We start from the raw sequence: 23,693 nt of genomic DNA, 5'->3' as shown, positions 1-23,693 counted from the left end.
CCCAAATTTGCAGTATTTTTGTGGCAGGCAGAAAATGTGCCTGTCACAAGAATACTGGTTCATCCTTGGTCTGTCACTCCTAGAGACTCTGCCAAGCCACAATCTTTTACCCCGCAGAGTGTCCAGCAGCAGCCCGCCTTGGAACTAGAAGTCGTCTGATGCCAAAGAGTGCAGATTTAAATGTGAAAAACCTGCTGTCCCTGGCATCCAACAGCTTCCGTTCCAAAGGTGCCAAGGGCAGCAGGGGTAAATGCAGAGGAAGGCAGGGGGACCTGGTGGGATGGGGGTACAGATGATTCAGGAGGTGGTAAGAGAGGGCAGATGAGTATCCTGGTGATGGAGGTGGTTTAAAGGGGCGGGGGGGAAAGGTATTTGGCCACATGAGTTAAGGGGAGAGAGGCGGCACAGGAGATGGCGGGGTGTAGAGGAGGGAAGAGGCTGGTGGCGGATGGTGGTCGTACAAGACCAAAGGGCTTTGGGGATGGAGGCGGCCTGTGGAGAAAGGGAATTAAGCAGGGAGCCGGGCATAGACTGCTTGCACAGAAGGAGTACCCCATGCCTGTGTTAGGCAGACGACAGAGCTACTTATCACCGCTGCTACCTTCTGGTCTGTTGCTCCTCCTCCCTTTATAGGCTCAGTGGCAACACAGTGCCAATAAAAGGAAAGTCGGCCTAATTTTTTTTTAAATTACATTTTTGGCAGGAACTTTGGTAAAAATTGTGGAATTTTTACAAAAGTGTAGATTTCGCATTATTTTGAAAACTGCAAAATCGCGATATCCTGGGGGCGTGCTTAAAGGATGGCTATTGGACATGGTTCATTTGGAGTCCTGGGCTTAAGAGCAAGCAGTGCCTCATTAATCTTGTTTATGCAAATCGGAGGAAGCTCCATGATTAATAGTGGGGGAGGAATTGGTTGACTGCTTCAGTTGCAACATTAGGTTGTTGTTTGTGTGACACTTAGGGCCTCTCTACAAGGCTGGCTTGATGGCTTTCAGGACCACCACTGCTGTGGCGGTCCGACCGGCACATAAAGACCCTGGCGGTCAGATCATCAGGGTTCCACCTGCACCGCCAGGATCCATGATCCAGATGGCGTGGCGGAGATCGTAATCCTCCAGGGCAGCACTGTACGCAGCGCTGCCCAGGCGGATTACAACCTCGTTCTCCACCAGCCTTTTCATGGTGGTTTCACCGCCATGAAAAGACAGGCGGAGAACAGATGCAGGGGGCCACAGGAGGGCCCTGCACTGCCCATGCACTTGACATGGGCATTGCAGGGGTGCCCCTGCCCAGCCTCAAGCAGCAGGCCATTCCTCTGAAGTACAAAGCAGTCCTTCTTGGTGTCTCCGCAGGTCCAGAAGTGAACTGAAGAGTGGGTTTGAGGGTCCAATTTTTATACCTGGTGCCAGCTTTGAAGTGGGTTAGACTTCTGGAGTTTTCCCTCTACAGATGGTTCTGGAATGTCCTTCCTCCCTGCCCAAGCTCCAAGGGGCTGGGGTGACAAAAGACTAGTGTGAATTTCTTTGTGCTTGTGCTGAGTCAGCACCTTTGGAATGTAAGTGAGGTAGGAAACAGCTCTGCCCCATACATACTGCCAGGATGGCCCATCCTGCCAACATCTAGTCCCCCTTTCTTTCACTGTCTAGGAGGAATACACAAAGGCCAACTGCCATGCTAAATATGGTCATGTGACACAGGCTGCAAGCACCAAATGGTTAGGACAATAAAATGCCAACTTTGTAAAAGTGTCATTTTCAGAACTGTGTCTAAGCCAATAAAACAGGATTTCAGATTAAAATTCTTTGGAATTTAAACATGACATTCCTACCTCCTCCCAATCAAACATTATCACTTAATAAATGTAATAAGGTAACCCAATGTCATCCAATGGGAGAGATAGGCCTTACAGTAGAGAAAAACACATTTAGGAGTTTTTCACTACCAGGACATGTAAAATCTAAAAACACATGCCCCACTTTTTAAATACAGGGCGCCACGCTCCATAGGCTACTTAGGGCCTACCTTAGGGGTGACTTATATGCATTAAAATGAAAGGTTGAGGCCTGGAAAAAAGTTTATTTTGCCAGGATAAACTGGCAGTTAAAAACTGTACTGCAGGCTGCAATGGCGGGCCTGAGATGTTCTAAAAGGCTACTTTTAGTGGGTGGCACGAGTGCTGCTGCCCGTTAGTAACGTTTAATTTACAGGCCCTAGGTGCCAGTGGCACCAGATATGAGGGCCTTCACAAGTAAATTAAATGTACCAGTCAGATGTAAGCCAATTGTACCATGTTTTAAGGAGAGAGCACAATCACTTTAGCATTGGTTAGCAGTGGTAGAATGCACAGAGACTTATAAGCCAACAAAAACAGGTTCAGAAAACAGGAGGGGTGAAGGCAGAAAGTTTGGAATGAACTTGCAGAGAGGGCCAAGTCCAACAGATGTCTTCAGATTGGTTTGTTTTTCTGTTGAGCCAACATGGAGGTTAAGGTGACCACCTGACTCCATATGATTACGGACACTGTTTCCACTCCTGGTCTTCACTGGTGTCCAATAACCCAATTCATTGACCTAATTAAAGTAACACAGCTGATGGCTTTAATTTTCAGCTGGAAAGTCCAGGAGTAGAAGATGTTACGGAGATCAGTGGTCAGTGTAGTGGAGGTGCTTGTGTTCGTTTAGGAAATCGGAGATGGCACATAGCTATGTGCCAGAGCGTTCACTTTTCCCACATCAGCGCCCCAGTAGCTCACTCAGTTGTATGCTTTGCATTATGGAACTGGAAGTCCTCACTTCATAATGGGATCACCAGGCCTTCAAGAATCAAAATGCAATTACATTTTACCAGACATCCTTGTTCTCCGGCTAGGACACCTTTGTTTTTCCTCCAATGAGAATGTACTGAGGCCATCCTATCGGCAACAAAATAACCATGGAAGTCACGAACCCTGTTCCCCTAGTCAACGCCCTACTAGAGTGGATCAAGAATGCCATCCGGGCTGGATCTGAAGGGTGCCTAACATCTGGCGAGGATGCATACCTGTGATGAGTGCAGTGGTCATTTTGGGTATGCAGTCATGCCCTTTTTCCTCTGCGATGTTCCTGCTGACTTTCAGAGTTTCCTCGCTGACATTTTCGGAAACAACATGGATCAGTATGTTGCGGTCTACATGGACGAGATGTTGACATTTTCACAAAATTCTGTCAAGTGAAGGTTGTGCCTCTCTGACATTATCATAACGTTCTGTGCAAATATCTCCCAATATCTATCTAGCCAGACTCATATTTCACTTGTGGGGTAGGGATTATCTTCAAGGGACATTGAGCTGAGCCTAGATAAGCCGTCTTTGATTTTTGAACAGGAGAGACCGAGAAGTCTTTAAGATCTTGAAAGTTTTTAGCTTTGCATAATTTTAGGGTCATTCCATAGAGGAGCATTCAACCGCTGGCTTAATTGTTGCAGAAAATCAGCAGCTGTATATGAAATAACAGGCTGCTGATAAACACCACTGGCACGCAGAGAGCATGCACAGGTAGTGCACGCATGTACCCTCTCCTGTGGGCGCATGGGCACCTGTGTGCATGATCTCCCTGCCTCTCCATGTTGCCTCTGAAGATCTGCCTATAGTGTTACCAGAGTTTTCCTAAACTACATGAAAGCCAACCCTATTGGCTTTGCCTATGCTCGTTAGAAGAGCAGTCCTGCATAAATGAACCTTGAAATATTTTTTTATAAAAATACATCGATTTCAGGTTGGTTTTCGACCAGTTTTGTGTGTATTTTTCTAACCACCAATAGTTTTCTAGCAAAAGGACGCTGTGCAGACGGACCATCCGGGAGCATTAAGGGCTGCCCTGGTGTGGGCACAGGGGAAGGGTCTCCCCACTACTGGACTCGGGGACGCTGTGCTGCTTTCATGCTGAATGGGCTGGGGCCCTGAGCGTGTGGCACCAATGTCTTCTCTTTCCTCTGTCATGTTTTCTTTTTTTCTTCCCTTCTTCCTCACTTCTTCTCTCCCTGGGTCTGTCTTTCTCTCTATTTCCCCTGCCCATTTCTCTCAGTTCTGTTTCTGAAGTTTCTCTCTGGGCTGCTGCGCGCCCCCTTCTCTCCTTGCCATGTTCTGCTCTAGAAACCCCCAAGCAGCCCGTCTTTCACTTTCGTTCCCCACTGGCAGCCGGGGCAGCGCCCCCGAAGAGACAGGAAGGAACAGCCTCTGCGGCTTTAACTTTCGTAATGTTTAGGGAATTTGCGGGGCTTCTTTCCAGCCAACGGAGTAACGGTGCGCTGTTTGAATCTCCGCTCCTCCTCTCGCCTGCCCGGGCCCTCCCTCCACCAGCTGCCGGGGTCCACTCTCCAGCTGTGACAGACCATGGGGATGTCCGGGGGCCCGTGCCCCGCTGAGGGAGGGTCGCCCCCTTACTGACCGCGGTCCCAGGAGGACGCGCCCCTCACCCCACCATGCCCCTCTTGGACTTCATATGGTCGTGCTTCTCCCGGGCGAAGGTAAGTGACCCCCATAGCTTCCCCGACCCCGCACCCCCGGCTCCAGGGCGTAGGAAGACCCATGGAAAACTGACAGCGTGTCCAGGACGACCGCTGTGCGTGCAGGAATGAGGGTCGGTGCAGGGAGGGGCTGGGGGGTCTGTGCAGTCAGGGACTGGGGGGGGGGGGGGGGGGCCTGTGCAGGCAGGGATTGGGGGGTCTGTGCAGGCAGGGACTAAGGGGGTGTCTGTGCAGTCAGGGACTAGGGGGGTGTCTGTGCAGGCAGGGACTAGGGGGTGTCTGTGCAGGCAGGGACTGGGGGGGGGTCTGTGCAGGCAGGGATGGGGGGTTCTGTGCAGGCAGGGACTAAGGGGTCTGTGCAGGCAGGGACTAGGGGGGGTCTCTGCAGACAGGGGCTGGGTGGTCTGTGCAGGCAGGGACTGGGGGGGGGTCTGTGCAGGCAGGGATTGGGGGGTCTGTGCAGGCAGGGACTAAGGGGGTGTCTGTGCAGGCAGTGACTGGGGGGGTCTGTGCAGGCAGGGACTAGAGGGGGTCTCTGCAGACAGGGGCTGGGGGGCTGTGCAGGCAGGGATTTGGTGGGGGGTATGCAGGCAGGGACTGGGGTCTCCGAAGGCAAGGACTGGGGGACTGTGAAGGCAGGGATTGGGGATCTGTGCAGGCAGGGACTGGGGGGTTTGTGCAGGCAGGGACTGGGGATCTCTGCAGGCAGGGACTGGTGGTCTGTGAAGGCAGGGACTTGGGGGGTCTCTGTAGGCAGGGACTGGGGGTGTGTGCAGGCAGGTATTGGGGATCTGTGCAGGCAGGGACTGGGGGGTCTTTGCATGCAGGGACTGGGGTGGGGAGTGGTCTGTGCAGGCAGGGACTGGGGGGGTCTGTGCAGGCAGGGACTGGGGGGTCTGTGCAGACAGGGGCTGGTGGTCTGTGCAGGCAGGAGCTGGGGGCTGTGCAGGCAGGCAGTGTGTGTGCTTGAACCGGCATGGGGAGGGCGTCTGTGCAAGTTAAATGGACGGATCTGGATTTTTGTAGAACACTAAGAGCCTAATTTACAAGAAATTGGCGCATCGGAATTGACACACCGGTTTTCTTGAACCAGACCTGGACCCCCTTACGACACCATAGTAGGGTTGTATTTATGATACAGAGCTCCATGGTGCACGTTTCCATAGATGTGTCAGAAATTCCAAACCAGCACATTGCTGGACTAGCGTTAAAAAAAAAAAAATGAAGCTACTCCAGCAATGCGAGGTGGGTCCGATGTCAAAAAGCCCAGCGTCACTTTAACGCCTGCTCTGATCAGGCGTTAAAAAAATCGACGCTGTGAAGACTCAGAATGGCACAGTGAAATCTTGTAGATTTCACTGGGCTATTTCTGCGTGGCGTTTAACAGGGGAACGTCTACCTTGCATACATTATACATTGCACAGGTATAATGTGGATCAAGGCTTTACAAACTGGCATAATGGTCCCATTGCGCCAGTTTGTAAATGTGGCGAGGTGTAGGTAACTGCTTGCACCGCCAGAGTATTAAAAAACAAAAGTAACTCTACGGTGGAGCAAGGGACTTGTAAATAAGCCCCTAAATATCCGGGATTTTGTCGGTTTCTATAGGTCATTTTGGGCAGATGGTGTTTTTGTCCAAGATCACACACTTCCAGTCACGCAGAGAAGTGTGGATTAGAATCTGGATTTTATAGGTTTACAGTGTGCTTCGCTGTACCATAGGATGGTGCACTTTGTGAGTTTATGCTGATAATAATGAATGTGTTTGACACGTTTGATGTCTAGTTTTTATATTTGGGAAGTTGGCGCCTAGCGCCTAGACACCACCTCCAACATTAACCTCAAATGTGGACAGTTTACAACCACGTTCATTCTCGACTCGGAGCATTTGGGCCGCGTGCCCGAACCTCGCTCCCTCCTCAACTGTCCAGATGTGGGGATCTAGTTTTGAATAAAACTTTATTTCATTTTCTGCTCTGTAGTAGGAAATATTGGTCTTTTCTTCTAATCCGTTAGTCATTTCCTAAAGTTATTGCTGCACCATAATTCGAATGATTGACTGAAAAAGCAAGTAAGGACCGGCCCCTTCTGCAGAGGTACTTTCTATCCACCTGCTGTTCATGCAAGATATTTTCCTTAACCCCTTCGCTGCCAGGCCTTTTCCCCTCAGGTGCCAGGCCTTACTTTGGCTATTTGGGGCAGTTTGCGCTTAGGCATTCATAACTTTTTGTCCACATAAGCTACCCACGCCAATTTTGTGTCCTTTTTTTCCAACATCCTAGGGATTCTAGGGGTTCCCAGACTTTGTGGGTTCCCTTGAAGGAGACCAAGAAATTAGCCAAAATACAGTGAACATTTCGTTTTTTTCAGAAAAATGGGGAAAAATGGCTTCAGAAGGCGGCTTGTGGTTTTTTCCCTGACAATGGCATCAACAAAGGGTTTGTGGTGCTAAAATCACCAGCTTCCCAGCTTTTAGGAACAGGCAGACTTGAATCAGAACACCACATTTTTCAACACAATTTTGGCATTTTACTGGGACATACCCTATTTTTACTATTTTTTGTGCTTTCAGCCTCCTTCCAGTTGGTGACAGAAATGGGTGTGAAACCAATGCTGGATCCCAGAAAGCTAAACATTTCTGAAAAGTAGGCAAAGTTCTGAATTCAGCAAGGGGTAATTTGTGTAGATCCTACAAGGTTTTCCTACAGAAAATAACAGCTGAAATGAAAAAATATTGAAATTGAGGTGAAAAAACTGCCATTTTTCTAAACGTTTTACTCTGTACATTTTTCCTGCGATGTCAGATTTTTGAAAGCAATATACTGTTACGTCTGATGGACTCTTCTGGTTGCAGGGATATATAGGGCTTGTGGGTTCATCAAGAACCCTAGGTACCCAGAGCCAATAAATGACCTGCACCTTGCAATGGGTTTTCATTCTATACTAGGTATATAGCAATTTATTTGCTGAAATATAAAGAGTGAAAAATAGGTTTCAAGAAAACCTTTGTATTTCCAAATTGGGCAGAAAATAAGGTGTTGAGAAGCAGTGGTTATTTGCACATCTCTGAATTCCCGGGTGCCCATACTAGCATGTGAATTACAGGGCATTTCTCAAATAGACTTCTTTTTTACACAATGTCTTACATTTGGATGGAAAAAAAGTAGAGAAACACAAGGGGCAATAACACTTGTTTTGCTATTCTGTGTTCCCCCAAGTCTCCCGATAAAAATGGTACCTCATTTGCATGGATAGGCCTAATGCTTGTGACAGGAAACACAACATAGACACATCACATTTTTATATTGAAATCTGACGTGTTTTGTGGAAGGAGCCTAGCTGTAGATTCTGGCCTATAGCTCAGCCCGCACCTAAGGAAAACTACCAAACCTGCACATTTTTGAAAACTAGATACCTAGGGAAATCCAAGATGGGGTGACTCATGGGGCTCTCACCAGGTTCTGTTACCCATAATCCTTTGGAAACCTCAAAATTTGGCCAAAAAAAACACTTTTTCCTCACACTTTGGTGACAGAAAGTTCTGGAATCTGAGAGGAGCCACCAATTTCCTTCCACCCAGCGTTCACCCAAGTCTCCGGATAAAAATGGTACTTCACTTGTGTGGGTAGACCTAGCGTCCGCGACAGGAAATGCCCCAAAATACAACGTGGACACGTCACATTTTCACAAAGAAAACAGAGCTGTTTTTTGCAAAGTGCCTAGCTCTGTATTTTGGCCTCTAGCTCAGCCGGCACCTAGGGAAACCTAGCAAATCTGCGCATTTTTGAAAACTAGACACCTAGGGGAATCCAAGATGGGGTGACTTGTGGTGCTCTGACCAGGTTCTGTTACCCAGAATCCTTTGCAAACCTCAAAATGTGGCCAAAAAACACCTTTTCCTCTCATTTTGGTGACAGAAAGTTTTGGACTCTGAGAGGACCCACAAATTTCCCTCCACCCAACGTTCCCCCATGTCTCCTGATAAAAATAGTACCTCACTTGTGTGGGTAGGCCTAGTGCCCGCGAAAGGAAATGCCCCAAAACAGTATCTGGGCACATCAAAATTATCAAATAAAAAACTACCTGTTTTTACAGGGGGTCGGGGGGGCGCACCTGCGTTTTTGGTCCTGGGATCAGCCCAGGGAGTCCAGGGAGGTGTGACTTGCGTGGATCCCCCAATGTTTTATTACCCAGAATCCTCAGCAAACCTCAAATTTAGCTAAAAACATCAACATTTTCCCACATTTCTGTGGATCGCCGCACTGGGCCAAATTCCCTACCACCCAACATTCCGCTCAGTCTCTCGATAAAAAATGATATCTCACTTGTGTAGGTGGGCCAAGTGCCTGTGACAGGAAAGAGCCAAAAACATGTCGAAATTGAGGGGGAACCAAAGCGGGTCCAAAAGGGCAGTTTAAAAAAAAAACATTTTTAGGCTGACAAGTGCAGCAGAATTTTTATCTGTATAAATGAGACAATGCTGGGTGGTAGGAATTTTGTGCATTCCTGCAGATTCCGGAAGGATCCATCACAAAAATGTGGGAACAATGTGTGATTTCCAACAAAGTTGGAGGTTTGCAGGGCAGTGTGGGTAAGAAAATGGTGCGGGTGCATGTGAAGCACACCACCCTGGAATCACCCATATGTTTAGTTTTCAGATGTGCCTAGGTCTTGTGGATTTTTCTACATGGCAGCGTCCCAAAGTCCAAAAAGTGCAGCCCTCCCCATTCCAAGTGGGACGATTCTGAGCGTTAGCCAAGCTCTCATAGCCCAAATGTAAAACCAAAATCCCAAATAATCAAATGTCCACACCACTATTTTATATATTATTTTTTTAATTTTGTGGCATCTAATATGCTTTCTGCCCCCCCCTTGATCCGGTGGGCAGAACAACTTTGGCTCCATTTATTTGGGGTGGGGATATGGCCATACCCCCACCCTCTTATTTTGGAAAAAAAATCTTCCCTGGTCTCTGGTGGGCTTTCTGCCCCCCTTGGGGGCAGACAGGCCTTCCAAAAATAGGCCTATCTACCCCCAGGGGGGCAGGTATGGCCAACAGTAATGTGCCCCCATGGGGAGTGACCCTTGCCCAAGGGGCTGCCTCCCCAAACAAAACACACAAATACAAAATCCCTGGTGCCTAAGTGGTTTCTACCCCCCCCCTCCCGGGGACAGATTGGCCTAATGAAAATAGGCCGATCTGCCCCAAGGGGGGCAGAAATGGCCTAAAATAAATTTGCCCCCCCAGGGCAACAACCCTTGCCTAAGGGGTCGCTCCCCTTGCGTGAAATTGATGCAAAAAAATTACAATCCCTGGTGTCTAGTGGCTTCTGCCCCCCTTGGGGGGCAGATTGGCCTAACAAAAATAGGCCCTTGCCTAAGGGGTCCCTCCCCACATATAAAAAATAAAACAAAAAATCCCTGGTGTCTAGTGTTTTCTGCCTACCCCCCCCCTCCCCCCCCCCCCTCCCGGCGGCAGATCAGCCTAATTACAATAGGCCGATCTGCTCCCAAGGGGGGCAGAAATGGCCTACAACAAATTTGCCCCCCCAGGTGAGCGACCCTTGCCTAAGGGGTCGCTCCCTTCACGTGAAACTGACAAAAAAAATATCTGGTGTCTAGTGGAATGGCCTAATAAAAATAGGCCGATCTGCCCAAAGGGGGCAGAAATGGTCTAAATACAATTTGCCCCCCCAGGGGAGCAACCCTTGCCTAAGGGGTCGCTCCCCATTTATATAAAAAAAAGTAAACATAAAAAAATATAGATCCCTGGTGTCTAGAGGTTTCTGCCCCCCTGGGTGCAGATCGGCCTAATTTTAATAGGCCGATCTGCCCCCAGGGGGGCAGAAAAGGCCTAAAAATATTTTGCCCCACTGGGGAGTGGCCCTTGCCCAAGGTGCCAGTCCCCTGATGTATAAACATAAATAAAAAAACAAAACTCCCTGTTGTCTAGTGGTTTCTTCCCCCTTTGAAGGCAGATTGGACTAATAAAAATATGGGGCAGAAATGGCCTAAAAATAAATTTGCCCCCAAGGGAGCGACCCTTGCCTAAGGGGTCGCTCCCCACATACATAAAACAAAAAAAAAAAAAAAAAAAAAAAGGATCCCTAGTGTGTAGCGGTTTCTGGCCCCTCATGGGGACAGATCGGCCTAATTATAATAGTGGGGCAGCAGAAATGCAGAGAGAGGCATGAAAGGAGAAGAATGGTCTTTCCTCTCCTTTCAAGCCTCTCTCGCCCCCTCCACATGCTCGGAAGAGAAATGCTTTTGCATTTCTCCTCCGATGGTTGGGGCAGCCTCTGATGAGGTCAGTGGGCGATCGCTCGCTAACGTCATCAGGTGCCATGGGGGGTCAGTAGGGGCAGGGGTGGAAAGGGAAGCGATTCCCCTTCCAGCCCCGCAAAGGGTAGGGGGTGCCAGGCCCCCAGGGGGGAGCATTAAGCGCTTCCCCCGTGGGCCCGTAGCTGGACGTAACAGTTACGTCATAGGCACCCGAACGGTGCTGCCCAGGACATAATCGTTACATCCAGGGCAGCCGAGGTGTTAAAGGGCCGCCCAATGTAGTTGAACAAAATAGACCTCTTTCCCAACCCTGTAGCTCTAGCAACTGGCGTTCTAGAATGTTACTTTCTTTGATGTCTGATGGGGTTATGAGATCTATTGTGATGTCATCAATTGGTAGCTCCTTCAAGTCCTGGCTTCTGAAAGAGCTGGCTGCGGGTAGTGTTTCAGCACCCCAAATTCAGTGCCAGGGTGTTGGCTGCACCCACTCTTTCCAGATTACCAAACACAGGCGTAATGAAACTGGAGCTCCCCCCCTGCAAAGAACATCGAGGGCCTCCCCTCCAAACTCACTCAGGCCAGGTGCTGAGCTGAGGGCCGTACAGCGGGGGCCTTTGTTACACCACTGGTGCCAAGAGATACGTGACACTGCAAAAAGACTCCACGCCACCCTCACTCTATGATCTGTGCTAGCATGGCTGCATCTGTTCACACACTTTCTCCTAGTCCTATGGGAATGTGCAGCGAGTAGTGTCAGACATTGAGTATATCCACAATTAATATTCATGAGTTAAACTGATACATATAAGGGATATATGCCGGAAGCAGTAATGGGGTACCCATGGCTGCTGTGTGTTAGGGTCCTCGTCCTGCGTGCACCTCAGACCTGAATAACCCTCTTCTTCTCTCTGGCCCTTCTCAGGTACTGAGCTACTGAATGATTCAGGGGCACAGGGATGTGGAATTTTAGAAAATATCTACTTGTCCAAGGTACTGGAACAGAATCCACTTGTCCCTTGTGGTGTTGTGAAGTGAGTTGACATATTAGTGGCATAGTTCTCTCTACATCTGAGCTCTGATAGCAGCTTCTCTGATTATTTTAGGGCTCGTATCATACTACAGTTTTGATTCTAGCAAGACTATAATTTTGCCACCTTTCCGGAAATCGTTATACATTGGTGGAAGTAGGCGTGAATCAGTAATTCTAGGGTTGGAACAACCCGTGAACTTTTGCATACTCACAAACTGACATTTTTTATTGGTGTTCACCAACTCCTGCCTAATCTCTGCGCATGTTGAAAAAGACTGGAAATGTAGTTTTGACACGGACAGGAATAAAACTTTTTGTCAGGTGGAATAAGGGGGTTAAGCAAGTGAATTTGCAATTGCTCTTCAGATTGTCCCTTCAGCATGTGTATAAGTACATATTTGTTTTTGTGAAAATTAAATTCAAAAAGGTTACTAGGGATACTATTTCCAGGCCTACTTCTGTAAAGTCTTCTGAATTCCTGAAAGTTGTAAATCTGCACGAATGCAAGGGCATACACCTGTGGGTACACTTTTGGGACTTTCTTTAAGAATCAGGCACTAATAGATTTTTAAGTTGCCCTTAATATTGTCCACAGTGGTTTTACTCTGATTCTCCATTATTACGCTTTTGTTCTTTTTTTTAATACTGACGCCCTGAAAGAAATGGTATTTAAATTTGCACAGACATTTACCAAAATGCTTTTAGCACTTTCTGTGTACCTTTTATTTTGAAAGCAAACAATCATCAATCTTGCTTTTGTGCTTATGCAGGTATTTACTTGTAGTCAGGAAGCATTCTGGGAGGATTATAAATAAGATTCCCTGTTTTTCATTTTTATGTCTTTTACAGATAAATGCAGACAGAAACCTATCCAGTTTCCCATCTGTATTCATTTTAAAATATGGAAAATAGATTATTTTGAATAATTCTCATTACTGTAAAGTGCCAGCTCTGTTGTGCAGATTTACAAAAAGGGGAGTTAAAAACCTGCATCTTTAATAAATGCACAGGCGTTTATAATGTTCTACGATGCACATTTTTTCAGATGACTGTATTTTACTGTACAAGGCTAAAACCATTTGGACAACCAAATGTGATTATACATTTATCTCTTAAATAAATGTAGAAGTATACCTATTGCAGCTTAATTTTCATGCTAACCACAAAATAAATCAGGTTAAATATGGATAAAATGAGCAAAAAATAACTATGGGTAAATAGGGGCGGAAATGCCAAAAATAGAGTAAAACCGGCAGCACTAATCATAAACAGCCTCAGATTGTTACATTTTGTAAATATGGGTCGCTCTTTCACACTGGAACCACTGTTGATAATACAAGCTGAGCTCAAAGCTCATTTCATTTCCTAACCGCTCATCCCAATAGTAAAGGCTTTGCGTTAGTAAATCATATGTGCATGCTTGAACAACTTTTATAAATTATTACGAACCTTGCCTTAGTGGCAGACAATCACAGTCCCCTTTTGCAGGTCAATACTTTGGCAACACAAACATAGCTAAAGAGTTCCTGCTGCAGGGGTAGGGGTGTGGGCTATTTGTCCAATGGACAAAATAACTTGTCTGTCGGGCTTTAAGAATTCCACACCCCTGCAAGCTACTGCTGTTAAGCATGAGTACCTCACCCAGCACTGCCCTGTTTTCATTGCATTATGGTACTTCTAGCCCTGAATATATAAAGGTGCTCAAGAATTCCACAATGTCAGGAATGGAAATTCCATGACTGGGTAAATTACAACCCTTGCACCTGGCATGGGATATTGTCCGAGCTCTGTCATTATGTTTGATGGTTTCTGGTGGTGAACTTCAAACCACCTTCCTTGGGGGTGGGGCATTCCAAATAAGAGATCTGCTCTGATGGTTTGACATTTTTTCCTTCTACCCAACTGGAATGTTGTGATTTTCACTGATTTTGCAACCTAGCATAAGGTTTTTTGTAAAGTGTTTACTCATTGCTGAAGCTATTTTGTGGAGCGAATACCAGATTTCATTACCATCAAATTTGGATGCTTTAATTTTATAAATCTTGGAAGAATGAAAGTTTAAGTGACGCGACCAGGATTCAAGTCTGTGACCACACAGAGGAGCATCTACCCGTGCATGTGATGCCCTAGCTGGTTGGGCACCCGGATACGACTGGTGTTGGCACGTTATTGGCTTTAATCTTCCTTTAATTTTAATAACATTTCATACCCTGACATAGTTTTAGATAGCTCAGTGGATTGAGCATCTGTCATTGTTAACACTAAAATGTATAATTCACAGGTCTAAGGTTCAAATGCAGACTGAGCATGATCAGACTTTTATCCCTCTCGGGTTAATGAATACGTTTTGGTTGACTTATGACACCTCCTTTTTAAAAATGCATAGATGCTTTCATCAAGGATATCATGCATGCCAAATAGAGGGTCAAACCCATACTAAGTGAATCAATAACATTAATGTGAACATGCAGTTATCTGCTACACTTGCAGTTTCATTTATTTAGAAGATGAAACAATCTTTCATGGGAAGGGAGGTGTACTACCAGGCAGAGGTGTGCTCTTGGTATGTGTTAAGGAAACCTCAAACAAGAAAGATACCAAGAAGTTCTGGAAGATAGCTTCCGATGTGGGAAATGGCAGAGCAAGTAGGCAGGACTGCCACATGGGTGCTAAGGAATGGGTGAGTCATTTTAAACAGTTATATGCGATTAAATGCCCTACAAGTAATAATACCACAACAGGTAACAAGATATATGTGGGCAAAAACCTGGTACTAGCTATTTTAGCCCCAGATTTGGAAAGAGCATGAAAGAGAAAAAGGTTTGGGGCCCGGATCTAATTCTCCCTGACTTATATCTAGAGGAGCAGGCTAAAGTCAGCTCCTGTACTCACACTAATGTTTTTAATTCTGTGTTTATAAATTACATGATACCTCCTTCTTGGCAGCCAGTGATCATGGTACGTACTGCATATTAAAGGCGGCTGAAAACAATTAATCAAACTATCGCCCAGTCTCGTTCCTGAATGGAGCAGGGAAGATCCTGGGCACATTTCAGGGTTGGATAGACAACAAGAAAATTCTAACGGAGGCACATGCTGGCTTCAGGTCCAGGATCAGAACAATGGACCAGGCAATCCGTTTATCCGCGATTATTTGTAAGTATACACTTGTCAAGAACAGTGCACTTTTTCTGACCTGTGTGGACCTGAAGTCAGCCTTTGACCTCGTCAACCAGGAGAAGCTATGGTCTTTACTAGATAAGATAGTGTTGACAGCCCCTTTTGAGTGCTAGCATTGGTCTACGTAACATAAAATACAGCCAGGATCTGCTATGGATCCTTAGGCTAGTACAGCGACTCCTTGTCGATTGGCCAAGGTGTTAGGCAGAGCTGTGTGATTAGCCTGGTTCTTTTTAGCGTTGTTCCTGAACAATGTGGTGGAATATCTGTTAAAAGCTGACTGGGATGTTCCTACCTTTGCAAGAAGTAAGGCGCTGGGCCTTGTCCTTGCAGACGATGCTGTGTTACTAGCGACAACTGAAGGTTCATCACACAGCTTACTGGAGACTTTCACAGGATACTGCGTCAAGAAGGATCTAAACCAAAATACCACGAAAACCAAGGTCATGATTGTTAAATTCTTGCCTCACTTTGGAAGAAATCTTAAGGTTTATGGAGTCTACCAGTATAACTATCTGGGCGGATAGTTTGAAGAGCAGCTAAGATGGAAGGACCAGATAGATAGGGCCTCTCTTGATTTATTACAAATTAGTTGGGTGTTAAATCTGGGGTGGCGAGTAGACGTGGACTTCAAAGACAAGTTGATAGAGTTAAAGATGTTTATTCAACAAGCAGTAAGCTCCAAACAGAACCCCTCGCCAACCACGACTCTTCCACCTCCTTCCTCGCTCGTCCCAACACTTCTCTGCTTGTTCCACACACATACGTCACTCCACATTCTCTCATCACATTCTCTACGTTCCTCGAATGTCCTCACGAAGATACCATACCACATTGGGCTATACTAGCCTACAAGCAAAATGTAACATTGTAAATCTATCAAGAGAAAGAGGTGGCAGCCGTATTATATGAGAAAAAGCTAAGGGGCTATGGCAATTTATAAAAGCTCCATGTGCAATAGAATAACTTTCTCAGGTCCCAACTGTTCCTAGGCTCCGGGACCCCATTGGTGCCCTTGTTTCTTGAACTATTTATGTCTACCATAGCTGACCAGGTCACCCTGAAACCTGTATTGCATTGGGTGCGCTTATATAGGAATCTTTGTGTGTCATTGTATTTATAATCGGTCCAAGAAATGTCCTTATATGCAAGTAGGAGTGGTAGAAACTGGGTGAACTATGTTAAAATTATTTTGCTGTGTCTGCAGCTAGGGCTCTGTCGGAAGGACTCTGCTCAAATTGGACCGGATTCAGTCGAACTTGTTAAGAAGTTAGGTCTTACAAAACAGAGGAATATATATCCAAAGCTTTATTATCAGCTAAGTACCTCACCCATAAACCAGTCTTTGGCACTGAGAAGTACTTGGACATGCTCTACACGGAACTGAAACAGCCCATATATATAAGTTTTAGATTAGGGACCTTCCAAAAAAGGAAAACTAGCTTGGTGAGAAGGTACTGAAAGGGGAACGATAAATGCAGTTGTTCTACGGGTGGAAAAGATGCTGTTATGCACTTTTTGCTGTTTTGCACAAAGTTCACCCAGGCCCGAAAACTCTGACTACTTCCCTTATTCAAACTAAGGGGCACCCAGAGTCCAACAGAGGCTCTGTCACTCTGCCTAGGGGCAGACGAGCAAACTAAGTTCAAGGCGGTTTAGCAATTAATGTCCAAAGTCAGAATCATGAGGTCACTCGTTAGCAATCTGTAAGAGGTCCTGGTCAGGACGCAGACCACATTATGGCTTAGCTGTGCCGGGCATAAAAATAAATTCCTTGTTATCTTTAGTGATCACATAATTCGAAAACATCCGTGTCTGTCTGCTCAGTCGGGGTCGTACGGGCTCGACACGGCTAAGCCATAATGTGGTCTGCGTCCTGACCAGGACCCCTTACAGATTGTTTACGAGTGACCTCATGAGTCTGTCTTTGGACATTAATTTCTAATCCTCCTTGAAGAAGCCCCAGGCTTGCTAGCCACCAGGGGGCGAAACACGTGTTGGCTGTACGCTTCGTTAAAAAATAGCAAAGCACGCTTTGGCAATGCTGTCACAAGTTTGTAATCAGAAATAATGATTTGAATCTCTTTATGAATTGAATCCAGGAGTTTATAGTAATTATTGGATTAACCAAGGACGATAAAATTTAAAATCGTCCGCTCTGTCCTGTAACACTGGAATCAATGTTTCTTGAATGTGTAGGCGTACCCCATTTTGCAGGACATCCTGGCTACTGGAATTCCCCATTACTTTGGGGTGGGCAATGCCAGAGACTCTTACCCCAGCTTTTCAGTAACTTCTCTAATTTAGGGATGGCATTACCGAAAGCAGAGCATCCGGTGGTGTCCTAGACGGCTAATTGTATATATTTAATATTGTTGTAGCCGCACAGTGAAATATTAAATCTTCCTGGATACATTAATATGCTGTGAAAATGTGTGACCGGTGGTATTGAAAAAAAATTATGATAATGGCTGACTTAAACGAGGATCCTTAGCAATGGAATAGCATTGGTCCTGGGTACTGTACGAAGGCGAATGATTGGCTGTTGCATTTCATGTTGTAGGGCATTTTTATGGTATGTTTTTAATTATGATAACGTAATTCGATGATGATATGCTCTGTCATGCTGTGCGGAAGTTATATAGAATATATCCAAACTTGTGTAATGTATTTCAATGAGTTTTGATTTGTATGGATATTTTATGTTATAAGGTAACTTGGTGATGACAATAAACACATTGATTGAGTGATTAATTTTGCAGCCTGTTGAAAATATAAAACAAATACAGAGAATGCACAAAATAAAATTGAATCTATATTGATAACTTATGTGCATTATACCATTTGTTAGCCCCAGTTATTGATTTATTCTTATGCAGCTTTGGCGCCTGGATTTTAGACTGGGTAACAAAAGCAAGAAAAAATAACAAAAAATAAATAATTAAAATAATATTGATGAGAGGTAGAGTTCCTTAAAAACAAGACACTCAGGCTGGTTTTCAGGCTCAAAAATACGGAGCACCAAAAAAGACCTAAAGTGTTAATTGATTTTTGCAAACTCGGCAGGACGATTGATTCCTTCTTAAGCATGAGAAACATGTGTTCACTATTTATACAAGTTGGTGTTGGCTTACAGCGACTGGTGGCAGTCATTGTAAGAGTGCATTGGACTTTAACAGAATTATACCCACATTTGCACCTTCTTAGAGTCCTGTGCCCTGCATCCTGAAGCATCCCTTAGTGGGATACAGGCAGAATGATGTGAAACGTGCCAACCCGCCCTGCAGGACAGGTTCTCATCAGAAAGTGGTACTTCCAGAATCCCACAGTCTGTAAATTAGACAACACAAGACTGAGGGCAGGTTTCCGAGAATAACTGTGGGGTGTAGGAGGAGATTCTTAAATGCGATCATCCTTGTGTTACAAGAAGTCTGCACATACAGACTTGTTTTCTGCTGAGTCAAACATTGTGTAGATTACACATTCTCTCTCCGTCTAGGAGGGCAGTATTGAAATGTTGTTAGGTGGTCCTATGATGAAGCATGGCACTATATGGTGTGTGAGACCACCTAGTCCGTAAAGGAAACTTCCCTTCCCCACCTACCACAGAAACCCCCACAGCACGGTATATGACACTCATAGTCTGGGAGTAGGGAGCCCGAGGTAAATCCTTCTTTAACGGACCCTTCTTATAAATGACCCCCATACTCCTTGTGTTTGTGATTTAAATTTTAGGGAGATAGTATGGGGTGGTCTTCTTCCTCTCCCCGACTCTTTTTGTGATGAGATTGAAATGTTGTTCATCTTCTTCAATCCAAGACAAAACCTGTATTTTTTAGTGAATAATATGTTGAGTAGGTTCTGCTGAATGTATATCGTTTTCTTTTTAAGGTGTCTCTATATGTTAAACACTGGGATCCCTTTGGTATTAATGTTTCTTATGGTGCTTATGGTACACAGAGAGTGTAGCATCATTTTACGTTAGGTCCACAAAATGCTGCTTTTTGTTTTGTTTTGCTAGAGATCCATTGCCTATAGTTTGGGGCATAATTCCAGTGGTTTTGAGGCTAAACCACAACAAGAATTTAGTAGCCAGAAGGACTGAAAGGACGCAGATGGTCAGGACACATAACCACTAACGAAACAGGTGCAGGAAATACACACTATGCCAGTTTGGACCAGTGCTCTGAGGTGCACTCACCCCAATTCAATTTAGAGCAGAGACACAGATATGGGTGAGGCCGAGAGGTCTCGATACCTAGTCCTCCACTGGAGCATTCTCCGGCTTGTTAAAAAAAACAACTAAGAGGTCATTAATTTTTAAAAGTGACAATATAACAAAACATACATGTGTAATATAATTGAGTATACATACTTAATATGAAATGTGTACAAAACCTCATACATATACATAGAATTATACGTAAATATCCATAACCTATCCATTCGATCTGCTGCTTCAAGCGGTCAGTAAATTCCTTGCCTTTCGAAGACTCCCAATGAGATCTGGAAGCGTTGTTGCATCTGCCTTTCCCAGACTTACTATCCCAACCAAGTCGGGGCAGGGCTGGGAACCCAAAGCAGCCCTGACAACTTTTGTCAGACCAGCCCAGATGAGTGCATAGCAAGCGAGCTTGACCACTACAATGGGGTTTGGGGTCTTTCCACCCCAAGAAAAGTTGGAGTAAAATGGAAAAAGCAGTCCATTCTACAACACATTTTTCATTATGTATTCAATTGTATTCGTTTTTAAAGTATAGTAAAGTATAGTAAATGATGACCTTACAGTGCACCCGAATACATCAGTCTTTAAAGGGGCTCTTCGATGATTCCCTCACCATCACCCTCTGAGAGTGCCTCTCCTCTCTCCAAAGCCCCTCTCTCACATGTATTTCATTTGTTTTATAGCGCCTCTCTTACCAGCGTAGGGCGTTGGAGCACTTTACATCACGCACATACAGAGACAATGAATCATACGTCTGTAAATCAGTGTATAAAAAATGTTGCATAAGACAAAGGGGACTACAAGGTGTAGGATTCACATGTCATTCATACTGCAACATTATTTGATAGTGCTTGGTCTGGGGAAGCATAAACTCAGGATTCAGGACGTAACACAGTTGTTAGGGTTGACTTCACAAAAATAACAATTTATTTCTACCCAAATAAATCCTTTTTAGCAAAATTAGGATAATCAAAGACTGGGAAAAAAAACAAAACTTTCTAACCTGAACCATGCAATTTGCATGCAGCTCTTTGATGGCAGTTCATAGCTCGCTGTTTTAGATTATAATTGTAATTTATGAACTGCACAGTAACAAAAGGGGCTCTGTGAGAAATCCACTGAGCACTGCACACAAAATACTGCGAGCTGCACAGCACATGTTCTTTTCAGCAGACATATTAAAACTCTGTGCTACCTTAGATGATTCAAAACTGTCACTAGGCAAAACTCTGGATCTCTCTCCAGAAGGTACATTAATCACCGGAATTAATTTGGCACTTTTGTTGTTGCCTGAAAAATGTTGGATATACAAGGAACTCTGCAGTGCTTTTAAGACCGCTGCACTGCTACCAAAACCCCTAGTAACAAAAGCAGCGCCTACCTTTCCAGTCTCGTGGGGAAACGCCCGACGCCCGGTCCGGCCAGTCCGGCCTGGCCAGTCCGGCCTCGGATCAGGTTTACGCCTGACATACCTGCGTGGAACAGTTGCTTTTTGCACTCCAACTGACTGCTCACGTTATGTAAGGTAGCTTAAATGCAAACTTATCTTTGGAAGTTTTGTATTCAATGATTGATCCATGTAATTCAGTACAGCAGGTGAGCACAGCGATGTAAACCAGACTGGTATAGATCACAAAATAAACTATTTTATTAGCAGCTGAACCTGTAAGAAAACAGAGGATGACTAGGCTGTGTAAAAAACTATAAAACACTGTGGAACACCTAACCCCAATTTTTGTACTTGACATAAGCATGTCTCTTGCAAAAGAGTAACTTCAATGGGGACAGCCTGTGCCCCAATTATGATAACTGCTGTGAGTCCAAGAAAGAGGAAATATGTATTTTCCACCTACTTATGGAAAAGACACTAACAACATTTTTGCTTTCTGGAAGTGACAGTATTTTAAGAGAATATGTGCAGCCACTAAATGATAGAAAGTGGAACCCATAGGTGACATGGAACTCTGATGGCATTGATCTTTTAGATATCAGGGGATTTGTGGAATGACAAGTATTGCATTATTTGATAGTTGTTACATCTATGGATTTAATTTCTTAATATTCTATAGAACAATCATGAAACGCCACTAAGCACTGTAGCACAAAATAATAATTACACACAATGTATCTAGTAGTATTTATTGTAATCAGGATGGCTCCGCGAGTTAAAGATCACAACTGAAAAGTCTTGTGATTTTCATGTTACAAGTTTGAATCGCATCAAAGCCGACTCTGTTTTCCATCCTTCCAGAGTTAGTACACTGGGTAACAGGAGCACTTGTTATTTACAGTATATAGGGTTGCCAGAAGCCGTGACTTCCATTCTTCATAAAAGCAATATATAACACAGTGATAACGTTGCCTTCCCAAAGTCCTCATCCTTTTGGCTGTCAGAGGCACAATTTGATTTTTAAGTACATTTAAAACAGATAATAACACATTAAAATCACTCACATTTCTGAAAGTATTTTTAGTTAAAAATGAGCATTTGTGAAAGAGAACTTGATATAATTTATAATAGTTAAGCGAAGTATTCAGTAAACTCCAAGTAACTGACTTCTGACAAAAGATTGAACAATATCCATAAAATCACATGTAGGGCCTGATTTGCAATTGGATCTCTAATACCACGTCCTTTAATTTGTGGAAGGAGTGCATAATTTGTAGTAGAACCCACAAATTTCCATCATCATAAAGAGGGTGTTTTGGAGGAGATTCTGCCCATAAGTACTTCTCTGGATTTAGCACAGTCTTCTAGGAATCTGCAAATTTCAACCTCCTCCCCCCCCCAGCTCATGATCAACCCCATAGTTTTCAAGCTTGAACACCCAGATTAGTCAGTAGGAGATGTATTACAGAAAGTGCTCCATGGGGCACCTGCCATGTGCGCCCCCCTAAGCACTTTGTTATTACAGGAATGGCTGCAGGCGCTAGCTTGGCCATTTCAGTACTGCATGTTGCACTAATGGTTGATGTACGCCGATGTGACCTAAAGAGGGCAACCTTTGCACTGGGGCTGTATGAAAGCTTTGACTGCAGGGGGGGAGAAGCCATCAGAAGGTGCACTGACTGTGAGCCGTATAAGGGTAGTGCACCCCAAGGGCGTACGGAGTATGAGTGTCCCATGGACCCCTGAGGCATCCGCCTGAAGGTGGTGCTGCCGATCAGTGCTTCTGCATGCAGGTGTGGTCCCTGCTCCTCTTTAAAGAAAGGCTGGTTTCCGCCTGCACCGTGAAAGGGAATCTGGCAGCCTTTTTTCACTAATACAGCGCTCCCAGGGCGGGTTTTTCCTTCACTGTGAAAAGTGGATTTGCTGTGGTACGGTCAACTTTCCCACTCTCCACTGAGTCCACAGATTTAAGTGTGTGCCGCAGAGTGCGAGTAAGCCAAATCCATAATACAGCCCCTTGGAGAGCAAACATCTTTCTGTATTCTTTATTTCATTTAATTAAAGCCATTCCAAAAAGACAAAAATAGAGCACTAAAAACAGAAGACGATGATCCAAAATGTCACATTTCCACATATTAAATCTGGTTCACTGTCTTACCCAGTGCAAGCGATGCCCTGAGATCAACTTTCAGCTGCCAGTATCTCTAAGGCGACAAAGTGCTTGAACTGACTGTTCAGTTCCATCAAATGATGAGCTAAACTGTGTTCTTTTATGTTTGGCTCATTAATAAGGATCTGCTCCTTGTTTCCAAGAGTGTGAACCTAGAGCCGCAGAGGGTCAGTGGAAGCGACTGTGTACAGCCTAAATGCCCAGTGCTGTAACTAAAAGTCAATAACTAGAGTTATTCCGCCTCAATGTCCATTGATCTAGAAATTGATCTGGCTTGCTTTGGTCAGACACTGGGCTTGTGTTTTGAGGCATGTTGCTGTCCCAGATTCCTTCTGCTGCTGGCATTGACTGCTGATACAAGATAATGATCCCACATCAAATCCTTGCTGGAAAATGTCTGCCAGATCAAGTGGCTCACTGTGCCAGTCTCGGCGCTCCTTGCCTTTGCACAGTAGGCAATATAGCATGATTTTAAAATTAGACTCTGTCTTGGCAAGTTAAATTAGAGGCGCAGGCATCCTGTTGGCGTGCAAGACGGCAGCAAGAAAACTGCACGATCGGTCCTGGGCGTGGTCTAACTGGATTTCTAAGTGATCTTGGAAAGTGAGGGCTCCATACATTCCAGTTGGCATAAGTTTGGAGTTTATCATTCGACACAGCACCATTACTTGTGAATCATTCATCTTGCAGAAGGAGACTGTTAAGGCCAGGGCAACTTGCTTCCGTGAGCCTAGATGATCTTCATGGCTGCCTTGCCCGTTGAAGTAGACTCCCAAGTATTTAACTGTTGGTATTGTCTCCAATTTTCTTGGTTCCCAGATGCCATGATCCCTTTTGATGTTATTCCTGCGCATCTCTAGGAGTTTAGCTTTCCCACTGTTCATTTCAACGATATTCACTAAACAGTATT

At 45.0% G+C, this 23,693-nt stretch overlaps 1 protein-coding gene across 1 annotated transcript in view; it reads left to right on the top strand.

The window, feature by feature from the left end:
* Window positions 1-4,247: 4,247 nt before the first annotated feature.
* Window positions 4,248-23,693, top strand: part of STARD8 (StAR related lipid transfer domain containing 8) — a 417,850-nt gene continuing 398,404 nt past the window's right edge. The window contains exon 1 of the mRNA XM_069210123.1: window positions 4,248-4,506. Coding sequence (XP_069066224.1) covers window positions 4,462-4,506 — 45 coding nt within the window. The 5' untranslated portion in view covers window positions 4,248-4,461. The remainder of the gene's footprint in view (window positions 4,507-23,693) is intronic.

Source organism: Pleurodeles waltl, chromosome 2_1 (genome assembly GCF_031143425.1).
Source record: "Pleurodeles waltl isolate 20211129_DDA chromosome 2_1, aPleWal1.hap1.20221129, whole genome shotgun sequence".
Classification (NCBI taxonomy): Eukaryota; Metazoa; Chordata; class Amphibia; order Caudata; family Salamandridae; genus Pleurodeles; species Pleurodeles waltl.
This window is presented reverse-complemented; position numbering and strand designations above follow the sequence as displayed.